Source organism: Myxine glutinosa, chromosome 14, assembly GCF_964187855.1.
Source record: "Myxine glutinosa chromosome 14, kmMyxGlut1.1, whole genome shotgun sequence".
Lineage (NCBI taxonomy): Eukaryota > Metazoa > Chordata > Myxini > Myxiniformes > Myxinidae > Myxine > Myxine glutinosa.
Genome location: NC_136274.1, coordinates 23,040,110 through 23,058,600, shown reverse-complemented (window position 1 = coordinate 23,058,600; position 18,491 = coordinate 23,040,110). Strand labels below are relative to the sequence as shown.

At 41.4% G+C, this 18,491-nt stretch overlaps 1 protein-coding gene across 1 annotated transcript in view; it reads left to right on the top strand.

Annotated features, from left to right (window-relative positions):
• The window catches only part of LOC137439492 (uncharacterized), an 82,136-nt gene that overhangs the window by 26,578 nt on the left and 37,067 nt on the right, over nucleotides 1-18,491 (top strand). The window contains exons 11-14 of the mRNA XM_068135273.2: nucleotides 10,326-10,442; nucleotides 13,854-14,772; nucleotides 14,975-15,025; nucleotides 16,329-16,431. Coding sequence (XP_067991374.2) covers nucleotides 10,326-10,442; nucleotides 13,854-14,772; nucleotides 14,975-15,025; nucleotides 16,329-16,431 — 1,190 coding nt within the window. The remainder of the gene's footprint in view (nucleotides 1-10,325; nucleotides 10,443-13,853; nucleotides 14,773-14,974; nucleotides 15,026-16,328; nucleotides 16,432-18,491) is intronic.

Sequence of the window (18,491 nt, the reverse complement as noted above, 5' to 3'; positions counted from 1 at the left end):
AGCTATCGTCAGAACGATGTCTAATCGAGACCAGAATCCCGTTCGGATGACAGTTACACTGCCAAAGATGGGTGAAGGTGTCCTCGAGAAGTGACGGGGAAATCACACCTTTAGGTATGGACGTTTGACGGCTCTCAATCGGCGAACCGCAGATTTCCCACTCCAAAAGCCACGTTACACACACACACACACCAGATTAAAGTCTGAATGCGGTGAAAATGGTTGAAGCGGTGAAAAACCTTGAGCGAAGCGCAAAGCGCGCGAGTCAACATGGCCGACGGCCCGTTCTCGAGGTGTAACGGCACTACGATGATTCTCCTCGGAATCGACCGCAAAACCTGACACGCAGGTTGATCTGTCACAGCGATAACAACTCTGTCGCAGGAATCCCTTTCCTGGGAAACCCAAAGTTCACTCGTGACTCTCGTTCACCAATCGTTCGCTCCAGACCTCGAAGCAGCTCGCCTTCTTGTCCGATTCACTCGCTCCGCCTTCTCCTCCTCTTCCTCTTCGCCGTCGTTCGGTTCCGGTTTCATTTAAACATTAACTTTTTAACCTTTTGAAAATAGTCATCTATTTCCCTTAAACGACAACAATAATAGTACATGGAATCAAAAATGTTTACAGTGGATGAAAACCACAACAACGGAAGTGATGAATCCGTAACTATATATATATATATATATATATATATATATATATATATATATATATATATATATATATATATATATATATATATATATATATATATATATATATATATATATATATAAAAATATATATATATATATATATATATATATAAATAAATATATATAATAAAAAAAATATATATATATATATATATATATATACACATACATCTTTGCTCGTCTGTCCTGGGCAGAGCTTGGCTGGCCTGACTCCACCCATAATTGTAACCTCAAAAATTCCAATCGTACCTGTGCCATTTTGGTCACCACTTATAGGAGTCAGTCTTCAGGCCGAGGTCCTTATGCTTCAGGCACCTTGTGTAAATTTGAATTTTGTTCGGGAGCGATCTAGGCAGTGGTCGACTATACACCACCCCCCCAAAAAAATAACTTGTGTACAATCAAGAGAACTACTGAGCTTATTTACATAAAAACTGAACAATGCGTCATTTAGGGTCATGCAAGAAAGGTACGTTTTGATTACAACCCATGCAAAGGAAAGAATATGGTCATGATTGATATTTAAAAGTCTTAAAAAAAAAAAACACCAACCTGTCTTTTTGAGGGCAAAACTAGAAGGTTTTGGTAATTTTGGTTTTGCTAGAAAAGCTCAAACTAGAAGGTATTTTTTTTTTTTTTTTGCCTGAGTTTTCAAGACTGAAGAGTGCTCAAATACAGGATTTATCAATAAAATGTCTTTCACATGTGCATGGACATGTAATTCACTTGTGTGAAGTCAATAAACGAACGTTGTAAGTTTGAGGCGACAAAAAGCTGGATGGTAGGAATGGAAAGCGGGTTTTATTTTATGTATTTATTTATTTTTACCTAATGATGAAGATACGTTATTCGCTATTTGATGGATTTAGTGACACAAAATATAATACAGACTACTGAGATAGTCGTTTAATGACGAGTAATGATAAGCCGGTTCCAGGTAAGACAACTTCAAACTGTGATTGTTGTGATACATCGATAATTACATATTTAATATTGTAAGAATGCCCTCTCACTTTCATGAGTGGAAGGATGGGGGTGCACGACAGAGTTGGGATTCGGAGGTTGAGGGGCAAAGAGAGCAAAGATAGGACAGAGTTTGGGGAGGGGTTGAGTTGTTATATGTTCCGCTCCCTTTATGAGTTAACTGTGTTAACTCTTGCACGAGCATTGACTTCATATACAAAAAGAAAATGTGATGAGGGGATTTAAGCCTTCAAGTTGGGAGGGGAAGGTTGAGGTTTTGAGGTTTAGAAGGTGGGTTGATGACATGAGGGGGTTCCATAATCGAGGGTACCATTCTGTTTTGGTACATCTGTAATCCTTCAGAAAGATGCATATTATGCGGGCAGTGTCGGCCTGCCTCCAATTATGGACTTGAACCATTCCGTTATTTTCTGCAAGAGAATATTTGGCAAATTAAAAGGAAACGGGTACTCACTCAAATAACCCTCATTGTCCTTTTTAAATCCATGCCATTTTGAAGCAATGGACCCCATCGGGATTGTCGTGGAAGCCGAGCAACATATAAGGTCACTGAACCTCACGCCTCCTGACCTCTTCCTGTGGGGGACATCTGAAGTCTGTCCTCCATCCCAGAGACATCCAGGAACTGAAGATCCCATAACGAGCCTAACCATGACCAATGTTGAGGAATGTTCGAACAACCTGTATGAAATGCAGGTGGAAGTTTGTCGACTGTTTGAACAGTTTGAGCTTCGGTTGTAATTTGCTGTAAAATTTGAAGTAATAAATAATGTTTATTCCCAGGCACGCCCTGTATGGACGATACAATCCAGGCCGTACCTGATCGGTTATACCTCAAGCGACAGTTTTACCTTATCCGACCCGGCCTCGACTGACGGGGTGATGCGTGTCATGGGGTTTGTGATGAAACATATTTTTCAGTAAGTTGCATCTGTCACCTGCTCTGTCTTGGGTCATATGACCACATTCCACTGATGACCGCAATATATTCTGGCAGGATTTGTGCAGTTTTCACTCAACGATGAAGTATTTGTATTTGTGGTATTATCTTACTGTTTGGATGAGGTGGAACGCCCTTGTGACGTGATGACAACTGGTTTGCGGTTGCCTTGGGCCACAGAGACAGAGTGGTTTGGATGTGTCACGCAGTGCAGTGGATGGGTGTGGTGTTGATAACAAAATACATGTAGGTGTGACTTTCAAAAGCACCAGTTGTTTGTCACCTGGATTACATTGACTATAGTAATATAGTATTGTACCACGCACCTGTGTGTGCTCTGCTTTCCTGCCCCCGGACACGTATTCACAACTCTATTCTATTTGTATGCTTTCACTTTTCATAAATGGGAGAAAATAGTTTTCTATGTGACGTTTTGGTCATGGATTATTTCCATATTACATACGCAGAGTTTGGGTTAGGAAAGGGAGAGGAGGCTGTAAATAAAATAAAATGGAACAGAGAATGAAAGGAGAGTCGAGGAATAGGAAGAGGAATGAAGGTTCCATCATTGTTGCCCTCGCCAGAGGAGAGGGTATTGCATTTGAATCCGTTTGTTTGTTTGTTTGTTTGTTTGTCTGTTTGTTTGTCCGCACAGAATAAATATGATTTTCTCTGCAACCGCTGGTCGGATTTACAGGACATTTTCACCATAGGTGCAACTCCACCTGGAGAATTTTAAAATAATTATGACGTCATAGGTCACGTGGTTTGGCCGCCAACTTGGAAAAACCGAAAAACTTTGCACCTCTATATCTCCGAAAGTGTTGCATAGAAAAAATTGAGACATGGCTCATTGTAAAGAACTCTCCATGGGGAATAAAATATGTTAATGATGACGTCATAGATCACGTGGTTCGGCCGCCATCTTTGAAAAACCGAAAAACTTAGCACCTCTATATCTCCAAAAGTGCTGAATAGAAAAAATTGAGACATGGCTCATTGTAAAGAACTCTCCATGGGGAATAAAATATATTAATGATGTCGTCATAGGTCACGTGGTTCAGCCGCCATATTTGTTTTAACACAAAAGCCTTAAAAACCACTGAAAACACCCTGGCGAGGGTCTGCAATCTCTGCTCTTTCTTGTTTGCATATGTATTATGTAGATTTCCTCCTGATTACTTTCTGCTCTCCAAATCATGAGTATGTTGAATTGCCTTCAATGGGAGCCTTCTCAAGGTTTACGTCATTGTATAACACAAATTTATAGACACTGGCAGCAGAGAAACTTTTTTTTCTCTCACTTTGTTTCCTTCCCACCAGAAGTGACCAGTCACGTGACTGACTTTAATGGAACAATTGTGGATTTGTTGATGTGGATTTGTGGTGGCTTTTACTTCGTTATAGATGGGTATTACAACTCCTCTTTCAAACCTCTGGGCAGTTCAAACTAATTTCTCACCTTTTCACGTCTTGCATGAGTCTCAGAATGACTTTGCACGTAGCTCATAGATAGCACTGGCTGCTGATGAAATGACACATTTGGAGACATCCTTTTCACGGACACAATGATGAAATAATTCGAAGCATTCCAGTCGCAAAGTTTTTATTTTCTAAACAAAATAGACAAACTATTAAATATTAAATCGAAGGTATTGTGTGGGGATGCATTGTAGGCCTACTTGTGTGTCCATGTACAGTGTCGTGAGAAAGTAGTCACGCCCCTTCTACCACGTGAGGTAGCTTTTTCCCCAATTGGTTGTGTTACAGCCTGAATTTAAAATGGATTAAGTCGAGATGTTTTGTCACTGATCTACACATAACACCCCTAAATGTAAAAAGTGGAATTTTTAAAAAGAAAATTTTACTAAGCAATTAAAAATGAAATACAGAAATGTCTAATTTGCATAAATATTCAGCCCCATGAGTCAATACTTCGTAGAATCACCTTTGGCAGCGATTGCAGCTTATAGTCTTCTTGGGCATGTCTGTATCAGCTGTGCACATCTGGATTTGGGGAGTTTCTCCCAATCCTCCTTGCAGATTTGCTCAAGCTCTGTAAAGTTGGATGGGGAGCGTCGGTGAACAGCCAACTTCAAGTCTTTCCACAGATTCACAATGGGATTCAAGTCTGGGCTTTGGCTGGGCCACTCAAGGACTTTCACTTTCTTGTTCTGAAGTCATTCCAGTGTTGCTTTGGCTGTATGCTAGGGGTCATTGTCCTATTGGAACATAAATCTTTGCCACAGTCTCGGGTCTTTTTCACTCTGAAGTAGGTTCTCCTCAAGGATTTGGCTGTATTTGGCTCCATTAATTGTTCCCTTTATCCTTGCAATTCTCCCAGCCCCTGCTGCTTAAAATTATCCCCATAGCATGATGCTGCCACCACCATGATTCATGGTCGGGATGGTGTTATATCAGTGATCTGTGCTCGGTGTCAGCCAGATTTAGCATTTTGCATTCAGGCCAAAGAGTTAAATTTTTGTCTCATCAGGACCACAGAAAATTTTGCCTGAGTTTTTCACGTGCTTTTTGCAAACTCGAGGCGTGCTGTCATGTGCCTTTTTCTCAGGAGTGGCTTCCGTCTGGGCACTCTCCCATAAAGCCTAGATTTGTGAAGTGCTGCATAGACTGTTGTCCTTCCGGCAGGTTCTCCCATCTCAGATGAAGAACTCTAGTTCTGTCAGATTGGTCATTAGGTTCTTGTTCACCTCCCTGACCAAGGTTCTTCTTCCCCAGTTGCTCAGTTTAGTCAGACTGCCAGCCCTAGGAAGAATCTGGGTAGTTCGATATTCTCTCCATTTCCTAATAATGGAGCTCATTATGCTCTTGGGAACTTTCAACGCTCTAAAAATTATTTTATACCCTTCCCCAGATTATGCCTCCTCACAATTCATTTCATCTTGGAGTTCTACAGACAGTTCTTTGGGCTTTATGGTATTGTTTCTGTTCTGACGTGCACTGTCAACTGTGCGACCTTATATAAAAAGGTGTGTTTCTTTCAAAATCATGTCCCATCAATAGAATTGGTCATAGGTGGACTCCAATCAAGTTGTGGATATATCTCAAGCATGATCAAAGGAAATTGGATGCACCTGCTTTGGAGTGTTACTGTAAAGGGGTTGAATACCCATTGAATCAAGATATTTCAGCTTTTCATTTTTAATTATTTTGTAAAATTTACTTTTTAAAAAAACGACTTTGTCATCATGGTGTATTACCTACCTGTAGATCAGTGACAAAAAGTGTCAATTGAATCCATTTTAAATTTAGGCTGTAACACAACAAAATGTGGAGAAAAAAAAAAGAAGGTCAAGGGGTGTGAATACTTTGTGAGGGTGCACTGTATGTTGGTATTTATGGATGAGTCTTTCTGTGCATGTGCATTCATGTTATTTGTAGCTCAACAGGATTCCACAATAATTGCCATGGTTTCCTCCATAGCCTCAAATATCCAAAGATGATAATTGGGAGGACGATGGAGTTTTATTTGACGAGGGGGTGTTTGATATTCGCACCAGGTTGTGTCGTGTACAAACTGGCAATGCAGCATGAATTTAAATGTTTCTCCCTTTTATCATGTTAAGTTGTATTGTGTGAAGTAATTTTGAAAATGTGCATACAGCATACCATTGACTTTGCAGGCGGAGTCCATTTTGTCCACTGTGCCGAATGGCCTCCACAATCTCAGAATTTTTGTAGCGATACAGTGTATTGTTGTTTGACTGGTTTACTTTATTTGCATTTTCATTGTTTAATTATTTAATCCCATTATAATTCATTCAATTTTTTTTCCTAATGTCGTTAATTCGTGACACATTATTATTTTTTTTTTTCAATTTTCGTTTATTCCCTCCAACACCTAATAATGTTTGTTTGCCCAAGTTGAATATTCCTGCATTTTTTTTTTTTTTGGCTGAAATGATGTTTCCACAGTTTGAAGTACTCGGTGACATTACCATCAATAGTCGTGTTCGTCCTTTGTCCATCCCCTTCCAGAAGCCTGGTGTTGGCTTAGCGGTTAGAGTGCTGGCTTGGGATCCTAGGATCCTGGGTTTGAATCCCGATTGATCGCTGAATTAACGCCAGGGGGGTTGACTCAGCCTGTCAACCTTCTGAGGTCGGCAAATTTAGTACCAGTTCACTGGTAATTCCCTTTGTGTCACAAGAGGCGACTAACAGGGTTGGCGACAGGAAGGGCATCCGGCCATAAAACATTGCTTCAAAAAGGGACCATGGTGCCCGAAAAAGGCAAATCCCTCCTCTGCGGGGAAAAATGGCCTCTAAAGGTGGTCTGTCCATACCCTTCCAACATTTTTTTCTTTATGTCCATGCCGATGCGTCCATCCATGATAAGTTTTCGTTACCACAATAACTTAAGAACAGCCAAAGGTATTGGTTCATGAGTTATCAAACAGAGTGAGCACTATATTAGTCATGGGTGTGCGTCTGTCTGTCTGTCTGTCTGTGTGTCTGTCTGTCTGTCCGCAGCATAACTACCCGATGATATCATCCGATCTTGATGAAACTTGGGTGGGAGGTTGATATCATGATCTAGTTGTGTCCTGCCTAGAGTGGGCGTATTGCGCCCATTGTGGGCGGAGCCACGCCCCAAAAAGATGTCTTTTTAGGGGGTAATCGAGTTCAAGCTACATCTTCTCTGAGGGGTTTGGTGGAATCTGACAGGGGTTTCGATATTTGGTTAGGCCAATGTCATTTGTCTAGCCCCACGGAGCTCGATTTTTCATTTTCGCCCCAAGGTCAAGGTCACAAGGTCACGAAATTTAGAAAAGTCGATTTTTGATGGTTTTATTACATTGTTCGCTTCCTGATACGGTGAAATGTCGTACATGATCTTATATTATCACATACATCATGAAATACAAGTTTTCCAACAAATTTCAGAATCTTCGACCTTCGACCTTTGATCTTTGAAGGTCACAAAGGTCAAAGTTTCAAAGTTGTCAGAATCTAACAATTTACGGTATTGTGTAGCTAACTAACCTCATAACTGATTATACATTATTTTCTATCATTTCAAGGTCAGTAACCTTCGTTTTGACATTTCCGGGCCTGGCCTGTCCGGGCCTGTTTCGGTTATAGTCCGTCCTATGTCATTGAATACCGCTCGCTCGTGAACCATCGTTGTCTCCTGACTTGTCCAAATTAAAGTTGTTGAGTATGTATAATGATGTAAAGAGGAACTGATTAGATATTGGGGTCATGAGGTCAGAGGTCATGTCAGGTAAAAGTGCTGCTACCGAGCAAACTTGTGAAGCAGTGATTGGATTTTGACCAAACTTGGTACAGGTATATATTATGACGCAAAGATGAACTGATTAGATTTCGGCATCAAAGGTCAGAGGTCATGTCAGGTAAAAATGTGATACTTGGGAACAACTGAAGGGATTTAAATCAAGCTTGGTACAAGTATGTATAATGTAATAATGTGAGCGGAGGCATATCGGTCGACGTCGCGACGTCTAAGTGTCGTTCTAGTTTATACATGGCCAAGGCTCGTAGGACACAGAACAGATCAGGACACAACATGACAAATAGAATAGCAGGAGAAAGGGGAAACACGAACAGCAGGGCAGAGGTAGTGGTAGATGGACGGCCAAACAAGCTATGCAGGTCACAATATGAGGCTAGGGGAGAACATAAGGCGTGGACAAGATGGACACATAAGCAATATTTTGGGAGGGATGGGGATGGTTTTTGGCAGATTCAGGAAAGATCATGATTTTGGATGGGGGATGACTTGAGATGGTGGTGAACAACTCTCTTGAAGACGTGCAAGGAATGAGGATGAATAGGACGTGGAAGGTTGCTCTACAGGTGGGTTAACGGGAATTTTTGAGTGAAGGTGAGTAGTGGTTCTGGATTTAGGCAGTTTCACAAGGAGGGTGTTGCAGGTGGACTGCGTGTGTCCTGCAGATACCTGGGGAAACTTGGGAGGCAGGGGAGGGTGGGGTGGAGGTGGATGAAGCACAGAGTACAGAGAGCAAGACCAGAAATGAATGAGTACCAGCTTACTGGAAACTGGGCACTGCATCAGCGGCACAGCCACGCTCCCAGCAGTGATGCAACCAGCAGCCACAGGCCGAATACTAAATGATATTGCAATTTTATTTTGGAATAAACTGCACGTTTTAGTATCTTCCAGCATATCGTAATCCTGGTCATTATAAGTGCACAGAATTAATTGGAAGAAAGCGATCAGCTTAAAGCTTATTTTCTTGAGCTGAATTGTAAATATAGTTATTTCTGTTTGATAAACCGAGTTGTAGTTTTGTGCAAGAACGCATGGCATTTTTTCAGGTTGAGGTTCAAGGCCCGAGCCTTTTGGACAACTCCTACATTATCAATTCCGTTTTTCTGACTATTTTGCTTTCTATCATATAACATTCCTTGTAGTTATGACTATCTTCGCAATAATGGCATATTTGTACTTTCCTGGAAGCCCCTCCAATGGACATCAACTGTGGGTGACTCGCAGTCACCTCACTTCGAATTTTTTTTTTTCAATGAAAGCCTGACATACGTAAATCAAGACATGTTAGGGCTTCATAAAACTGATTTGCCAGTTTTATGAAGGCCTAACATGTCTTAATGAAAAAAGAAAATAACTTTTACCATGACTCAGAGATGACAAACTTATTTTTACCTCCGCCACCAAAGGTGGATGGAGGTTGTTTTCACCCATGTCCGTTTGTCTGTGAACAAAATATCTCAAAGAGTTGTCGACGGATTCGGACTAAATTTGGCAGAGATGTAGCGTATGTCACAAGGACGAAATGATGAGATTTTGGTGAAGATCCGGATTCGGATCCGGCTACTAGAATTCTTTAAAATGATTCTTCACCATTGGGAGATCGGGCCAAAAACGATACAGAGCGGGATATCTCAAAAAGTTATGGACGGATTTGGACGAAACTTGGTGGAAAGGTTGGGTGTCTGACAAGGACGAATAGATTCGATTTTGGTGAAGATCTGAATATGGATTCGGATATGAGAATTAACTTTTAAGTGATTCTTCACCATTGGGAGATGGGGCCAAAAATGATACATAGCAGGATGTCTCAAAAAGTTATGGACGAATTTGGACGAAACTTGTTGGACAGATTGTGTGTGTGACACGGAAGAATCGATTCGATTTTGGTGAAGATCCGGATCAGGCTAGTATAATTGTTTGGGTGATTCTTCACCATTGAGTGATATGGCCAACCGGGCGGAGGTATGCACTCTACTGAGTGCCGTTCTAGTTTGATAATCATTATTTTACCAATCGGGTCGAACAGAATTGCTCAACAACAACAACAACAATAACAACAACAACAACAAAGCAAACACTTATGATTGTAATGCAAATCTCAAACGTCACTGCAAATTGTGATTGCCGAGCGCTCCATCGATATGCGACACATTTGACCAGACTCGGTGGTGTAATGGTGGGAGATCGGTGGTTCGAACACCGGCCTGGCCATCCCAAAGACCTTTTTAAAATGCTCCGTGCTGTTTCCTTGCTCGACGCTCACCATTCAAAAGGGAAAGGGCAATCACAAGTCAGTAACAATGGGTGGCTTTAAATAACAAGCAGGCTTTGATGGGCCTCATGGGCTACTCCTGCATACAAGTTCCTTGCAAGGGAACTCGTATTATCAATGAGAACAAAGATGGCTGGTTTGATATTTGCGCTGATTTAGGTGGAATGGCTGCCTCTCTGCTGGCAAGCCTGTCACGCTGGCAAATGGCTAAGAAGACTGCTGCAGAGGAGAGGGAACATACCATGGAATGCATGCGGTGCACAAAGGCCGCACCAGGTACTGCGGGTTGACGGAAGTTTGCATCTGAAACGATCACTAATCGAAAGGAGAAGAAGCAAAAACTCATTAACCCATAATACAAAGTTATTGAGACCAGAAATAATGTTTGTCAACAACCGGCCTTAAATTCCCAATCTTAAATCGAGCACAATGGGTTAATAAGGTTTAAAAAAAAAATTACTTCATTGCATGCATGGTGATCCAAGCAGTTGGAATTTATATTGCTGCCTAATTAATTATCCATGTCAAATCAAATTATTCTGATCAATCAATACAAGCTGATTCTTGATTCCGTGCAAGCTGATTCTTGATTCCGTGCAACCTGATTCTTTATTCCGTGCAAGCTGATTCTTGATTCCGTGCAACCTGATTCTTTATTCCGTGCAAGCTTATTATTGATTCCGTGCAAGCTGATTCTTGATTCCGTGCAAGCTGATTCTTTATTCCGTGCAAGCTGATTCTTTATTCCGTGCAAGCTGATTCTTGATTCCGTGCAAGCTGATTCTTGATTCCGTGCAAGCTGATTCTTGATTCCGTGCAAGCTGATTCTTGATTCCGTGCAAGCTGATTCTTGATTCCGTGCAAGCTGATTCTTGATTCCATGCAAGCTGATTCTGGATTCCGTGTTGCCCACACTGTTGATCAAAACAATTTTAAGGTGCAGATCACGACCGACTTGATTAATGCACTTATTTATTTGTTTTTAATGGCACAAGGGAGAAAGTTTCCTTTGAACAAACTTTCTAACTTAGTTATTTGAGAACAACAAATGCCTTTTAGAAATGCTGTAATGAGACCGGCTTAGAGTTGGTAATTCTATGAGCTCAATTGTTTGTAATGCCACTCCTTGATGTGTTTTTTTTTCTTTTCTGGCCTCTTTCTTGTGAAATGGTCTTGAGTGATGAAATGTAGATTGTAGTGACGACCATCACTATATAACCCAGTGGTTCTCAACCTGCGGCCAAATCAGCCCACTGCTAAGGCCCAAATGATGTCCTGTTTAAAAACAAAAGCAGACTTGCCACTTTTTCTGAACCAGAAATCGTACAGTAACCAATGAGCATGCTCTAAAAAGTCGTGCGTTTTTGTTACAAGTGCCTCACAAATTAAAACTCCGACATATTGTAAAATTTCAATTTGCATCTTGAAATTAGTTATTTACAGGTTTGGAAGTCCAACAAAATATTGATTTGTATTGCATTACTGCGAGATAACATGGATACACAGGAAGTATATAGTTGTGTGGGTGTGGCCAACTATAGTAAACGGGTTGAGAACCACTGCGCATAAGCAACGGTCACATGCAAAAGCTTTGCTTCACCAACTAACCTCGAATGGCTTTTTGTTTGTGAGCACGATTGCGTGCTATGTAATCCAGGATCCAAACTAATCTGATGTCCCAGTGGAAGAAAAGTTTGTGCCTCTATATATTCAGGAAAAATGAGGAATGGGGGAGGAGAGAGAGCGAACAGATCTGTCCAAATGTTTTGCATCTAGTTTGCCCAGATTGTCCAAGTCCCATCCAGAAATGGATTTCAAGAATGCAACGAAAAGCTGATTGCACTTGATGCATCCGTATGTTAATCAGCCACAATGTTTATCTCCACTCCTCCATTTGTTTGAACACTGATTTGAACAGTGCTCTACCATGAACAGTGATTGCCTAATAATGTTTTTCCCTTTGAGAGTGAGGTTCATGGAAGAGCAAGATTGAACTGACAGTTAGGAGCTTGGCAGGCAAAGCGCACGTACGTGACGGTGACGTCACAGCGTGCGCTCATTAGGCTGGAGAACTTAAATTATAATTTTATATATATATATATATATATATATATATGCATACATGCATACATGCATACATACATACATACATACATACATACATACACATTCGGATCCCGCTATTTGTGGAATCCACGTATTTGAGGTTGATAAAATGCGACTTGTTTCTCTATTCATGGAAAAATGTCCCGCTAATTCGTGGGGGTTTCCCCCCTCCCCCCGTATTCGCGGCCATGGTCCGCAAATTCGCAGTTTTTCAGGGGTGAAAAAAAAAAATTCACGAGCTGCTAGCTTCACACATTTATAAAACCCATCTTTCACTAGCCATGCATACATAATAAAGCAGCTGGACTTACGCAAAAAAAACTTCTACGTGTCGTGAGCATGACCTGCTCCTGTGTTCGCTGCCATGTGTTTCGCGTTTTCATGGCTTTTGCGGGATATCCTGTCATTCACACTGTGAATAGCTTCACGTGATATTCCACCGTTCACAGGTAAACAATGTTTCGCAGGATATCCTGTCATTAACACTGAACAGCTTCATGTGATATCCTGCCGCCGTTGACTTTCATCAACCTTCGCGTATTATCGTTGACATTCTCAGGATTTGTCTCACCATTTGGGGATTTTGCCTGGCCATTCGTGGGTTTTGCCTCGCTATTCGTGGTTTGTTTCTCACTATTCGCAGATTTTCGCGACTCGGGAACCTATCCCCCCCCCCCCCCCCCCCTTTTCCATTGAAACAATGCCCCTCTATTCCTGGGTTTCGCTATTCGCGGATTTTCAAGGAACGTATCCCCCGTGAATAGTGGGGTCCGACTGTATATGAAACAGGCAAGTAACAGGTTTGGGTTAAGAAAGGTTAATGGGGGTAATAGACATTATGTGAGATATGAGGTGGTGATGCGCTGCTTGCTTAAAGTCCTGGAGAGATGTGGGAAAGAACAGCCTCGGGAAGGTGGTTCCATAAATTGGAGAAGTGAGATGTGCGTTCAGCTTGGAATTTGGAAGTTTAATCAGGAGGGGACTCCTGGAAGAATTTTTACATCCTGGAGTAGATGGAGATGTGCTGAGGACTGAGAGCGGAGGTAGCAATATTGGAGAAGACAGTTTCAAAAGGAAAAAAAACAGTTGACATTTAAAGCAAATTCTAAAGATTTTGACTTTACTCGCAATCACCTCTCTTCCAAAATGGCTGCTGTGTATAAATCTTCCTGGAGCAAATTTTCCTTCTTCCAAGCACGTGTCAATGCCTTGCTTCCAAGTGAACTGTGTTGTATTGAAAGGGTAAAGCGTCTACCATTATGGACAACATTCGTAAATTTCTGGGCAAGTGTTTCACTTTGCAGATGCCAGCAATAAGTACTGGTTCCTGGGCAAAATTCCTGGTTGCGTTTGGGACACACAAATTTGGGCAAGTCTGTTCTCTCATTTCCACTTAAAAAACCCACCAAGAGACATTGAACAAATCCATTTTGCGAAAGAAACAAAATGAACCATCTCGTGTCTACAGAATTCCACAAATCAATTAGTTGGCCATATGGCATTCTATAAGGATGATAGTTTCTAGTTCGCAAATTGATTGTGATCATTTCCTCATTTTTTTCCTTTTTTTTCTTCTTTTAGCCACTACTCAACTTGCCTGCAGTCCCAACTCATCTTTGCTGCATCACTCCCCAACTGATTCTATGCCTCAGGTGCAATCAAAACCGACACCCTGGCGCTCCCAAACAATCGAACAAGACACCTTGAGATCACCGACTTTGTCTCCCCCATATGCCTATCTGAATGGGAATGACCAAGGTCAAGCCAGCCCGGTGAATCGACACACCTGGAGATCACTGAACTTCACTCCTCCGTACACATCACTGTGTGCGAATGACAAAGGTCGAGCTCGCCTGGTGAATCGACAAACCTTGACTCTTCCTTACACATCACTGTATGGGAATGACCAAGGTCAAGCCAGCCCAGTGAATCGACACACCTTGAGATCACCGACTTTTATTCCCCCATATACAGCACTGTGTCAGAGTGACCAAGGTCGAGCGAGCTCGGTGAATCGACACACCTTGAGATCACCTACCTTGATTCCCCCATATACAACACTGTGTCAGAAAGACCAAGGTCGAGTGAGCCCGGTGAATCGACACACCTTGAGATCACCTACCTTGATTCCCCCATACACAACACTGTGTCAGAATGACCAACGTCGAGCGAGCCCGGTGAATCGACACACCTTGAGATCACCTACCTTGATTCCCCCATACACAACACTGTGTGAGAATGCCCAAGGTAGAGCGAGCCCGGTGAATCAAATTGCTTCGAGATCACAGACCTTGCCTTCCACACGTACATCACCGTATGAGAACGACCACATTCAAGTCAGCCCGGTGATTCAGAATACCATGTCATCAATCTTATCCATGCCAGACATTTCGCTGTCCAGGAACAACCCAGAGCAAACGAACACCATGAATCGGCATTCCTGGCATGAGAATACAAGTGCAACACACCCATCAAATGGAAATGGAAGCATTTCCTCAAGGTATGATCGACTTTGTTTCACCTCTAAACATCTCGCCTACCTGCGAACTCCACAATTCTGTGCATTTCCAAGATGACTGTCAGCCTGGTGCTAACTGAAGGTTGTACACACCAAAAGCAGCCCTTTCTCGTGAAGATGTCTGTTTGTGCGGCTTTATGGCAATAATTGCAACGCACATCCGTGTGCACCTTTCTTCCTGCAGGACCAACCAAGAAAGCTGGACCTCCCATACAAAGCCTCCAAAGAAATTAAAGTGAGTGTTTTTCTCACTAATAAATAATAAATAATTAAATGAATCATAACACTGGTCAACAAAATTTTAAATGTTTTATGGTTCTAGTATATTTTGAGGTGATTCTAACCAACATGAATCTGTAGATTTCGATTATGATATCCAATTTTCACTAGCACATCCAGTTTTTGAGAACCAGTATACCATAGCAATACCACAGCATTTGAAATTCCCAAACCTCTTGTTGACCCTGAGAAGGTATTCTTACCACCACTTCATTTGAAACTTGGTTTGATGAAGAACTTTGTGAAGGCCATGGATCAAGATGGTGCTGGCTTCCACTACTTGCTAATGAAGTTCCAAGGCATTGTATCTGAGGCCAAAGTAAAGGCGGGTGTTTTCAATGGTCCTCAAATTCGTCTTGCACTCACTAATCAGGACTTTGTAACGAGACTATCTGAGCTGGAAGGCGTGGCTTGGGATAGCTTTGTGGCTCTTGCGAACAATTACCTTGGAAAATTTCGAGCACCAAATTATGAAGAGCTTGTGGACAAGATGTTGAGTTACCAGGCGCTCGGTGCTCCAATGTCACTCAAGATGCATTTCTTCCATTCTCATCTGGACTTCTTTCCACAAAATCTTGGCGATGTCAGTGATGAACATGGAGGAAGGTTTCACCAGGAAATTGCCATCATGGAGACTCGATATCAAGGCCGATTCCATCCAAACATGATGGGCGACTACTGTTGGACTTTACAGCGTGAAAGTGATTGCTCCTACAAACGCAAAAGTAAAGCTCAGAAGCACTTTTAATGTGATGTAAATAAAAACTTTAAGTTCATATTATTTTTTGTGATATTTTATAAAGTTCATATTATTTTTGGCCATTTACATTTTTTTATGTGATGTAAATAAAAACTGAAAGTTCATATTATTTTTTGTGATATTTTATAAAGTTCATATTATTTTTGGAGATTTACATTTTTTAATGTGACGTAAATAAAAACTTTAAGTTCATATTATTTTTTGTGACAATAAATAGACTTATTGAGACTTAATCAAGAAATTCACATGCTACAAATATTTTTTCCACACTTATGATGTATTACGTCAAGGTTACGTGATAGCGAAATTTTAAGGTCAGATTCGGATTCGTGGGCACCAAATTAGTTAGAAACAGTTGAAAATAAGTCAGAACCAATTTGGCTGTTGACCAGTGTATAATCTGTGGCACTTTGCTTGCCTTAAAGCATGTTTAGTGTTTGTCACATATTGGTTGAGATGTATCTCATCTACAATGTCCCCCTCCTCTCAATGTGAGCAGCACAAAGGCCAAAATCTGCAAGTCGTGTCAGAAATCCATTGCCCGTGGTATGGCCATGCACATCTCTGCTCTGAATATCTACTTCCACATGAACTGCTTCAAGGTTAGTGTGCGGGTAAAAGTGATCAGATGCGTTAACCACATCGATGACTACCAGGTAGAACTGTGAGGCCGAAATGTTTGATCATTGGCGTGTGTGGCCGAGTTGGGATGGAATCGTGGCTTCTTTCTGTTCCATGTTTATTTGGGGGATTTTGGTCGGTGCTGCCTTTTCATAGAGAGCATTTTTGTGCCCTTCGGAATATGCATGGACTGGAGAGACCAGGACCCGGTTGCAAGAAGCCTAGATAAGCCAAATCCGGTGAATTCAATTTATCCACCGCATGGCTTCTAGCAACCAGGCCCAGGTGAAATATTCTCTCCCTTAATGTAACTGAGCCACCTGGACTTTTAGTGACAATCTAATAACATGATCCAAAAATAATTTAAAATTTTTATTTTATTTTGATGTACCAACAGTGTTGGTGCTGTTGAAGCAGTTTGTTGGCAAGGGTTGTACTGGGTGGTTTGCCATTGCCTTCCCAGTGTTTTGTCTCTTCTCTATCCTTTTAAATGCCGAGTATCAGGCAAGGAAGCAGCAGACACCATTTTACATCGTTTTGGTATGACTCGACAGGATTTGAACCACCGACCTTCCCAGACTCGGAGTGGATGCTCTAACCAGTAAGCCTCTGAGTCTGGTTTAAATAAATAATGAAATCTTAAAAACACTACTGATATAGTGTCAAAGGTGATGTACGAAAGGGCTGGCAGATTAAATTAATTTAGCCAAGGGTTTTGATGGATTTTACTTTCCTTAGATCTTCGTAGGAGCTCTCAGCATTGTTGATGGGTGGGGGGAGGGGGAGGAGGAGGGAGAGAAGTGGTAGGTAAGGCCATGTACATATTTGTTTAAAAAAAATATGCCAGAATTCTAATCCCACCCACTTGAGTTCACCTTTTAAAAAGATTTTATATCCTTTACCATAGTTGCATCCCCAGTCTATCTTAAATAAATCACAAACATTACATCAAACTTGGAGCAAATGAACTTTTATTTTCAATTTTGAAGGACTTGTGTAAGAAAAAGAAGTTTTCCAAGCGAGACCATGAAATGTTTGTTGTAATCTCTGTCAATGAATCATCTGAGTTGAGGACTACTGACGTATTGGATTAAAAAATGAAATGGATGTCAAAGATGGAATGCAGTAGTTGTATAGTTCGAAAAACTGCTTTAGCAAGTTCCAAAGAGGCTGGAGTGCCTCAAGGCAGTGTCGTGGGCCCAGTCTTGTATCTCATCTACAAAAACAATATGATGGGAATGACTCCAAAACCATGTCTTCCTTTTTTTGCAGCGGACTTTACATTGTGTATGACGATACCCAATCTCACTGGTAGGCCGACTGCAGCTCATCACTCTCTGCTGATCTGCATTTGATTAGATGCCACTTTGATAAATGGGACATGTCCTTCAATCTTGTCAAATCTCAGTCACTCCTGAAGGATGGTAAAACGAACCCACAGTACCTTCAGAAAGTATTGACACCCCTCTATTTTTCACAATTTATTGTGTTACAGGCTGCAATTAAAATGGATGAAATTGAGATTGTTTGTCCCTGATCTACACAAAATACCCCATAATGTCAGTTGGATATACTTCTTTTTTTTCTCGAAAATTTTCGCATGATTAGAAATGAAAATCAGAAATATCTAATTTACATAAGTATTCAACCCCCTGAGTCAATACTTCGCAGAAGTGCCTTTGTCAGTAATTACAGCTTCAAGTCTTCTTGGGTATGTCTATCAGCTTTGCACAGGAAGTCCTACTGCCCAGCACCGCAGGGCGCAGGTGTCAATATCCATGATAATTTACCGATACCCTCTAACTTTAAACTAACCCCCCGGGCCTCCGTGAATGGGTAGCCCCCCTCCCCCATTCAATCCTTCGCACCATGCATTCTACACCATGCATTCCACACCATGCATTCCACTCATTCGACTTAAAACGATTCTCTTCACAATAACACAATTCAATTTGTGTAATTGTTTGTGTTATTCTTTTGCCCTGTTCACGTGACTCGTGGTTGTCCCTTCAGGCCCTCTCCCCATTGGTATTTTTGTGAA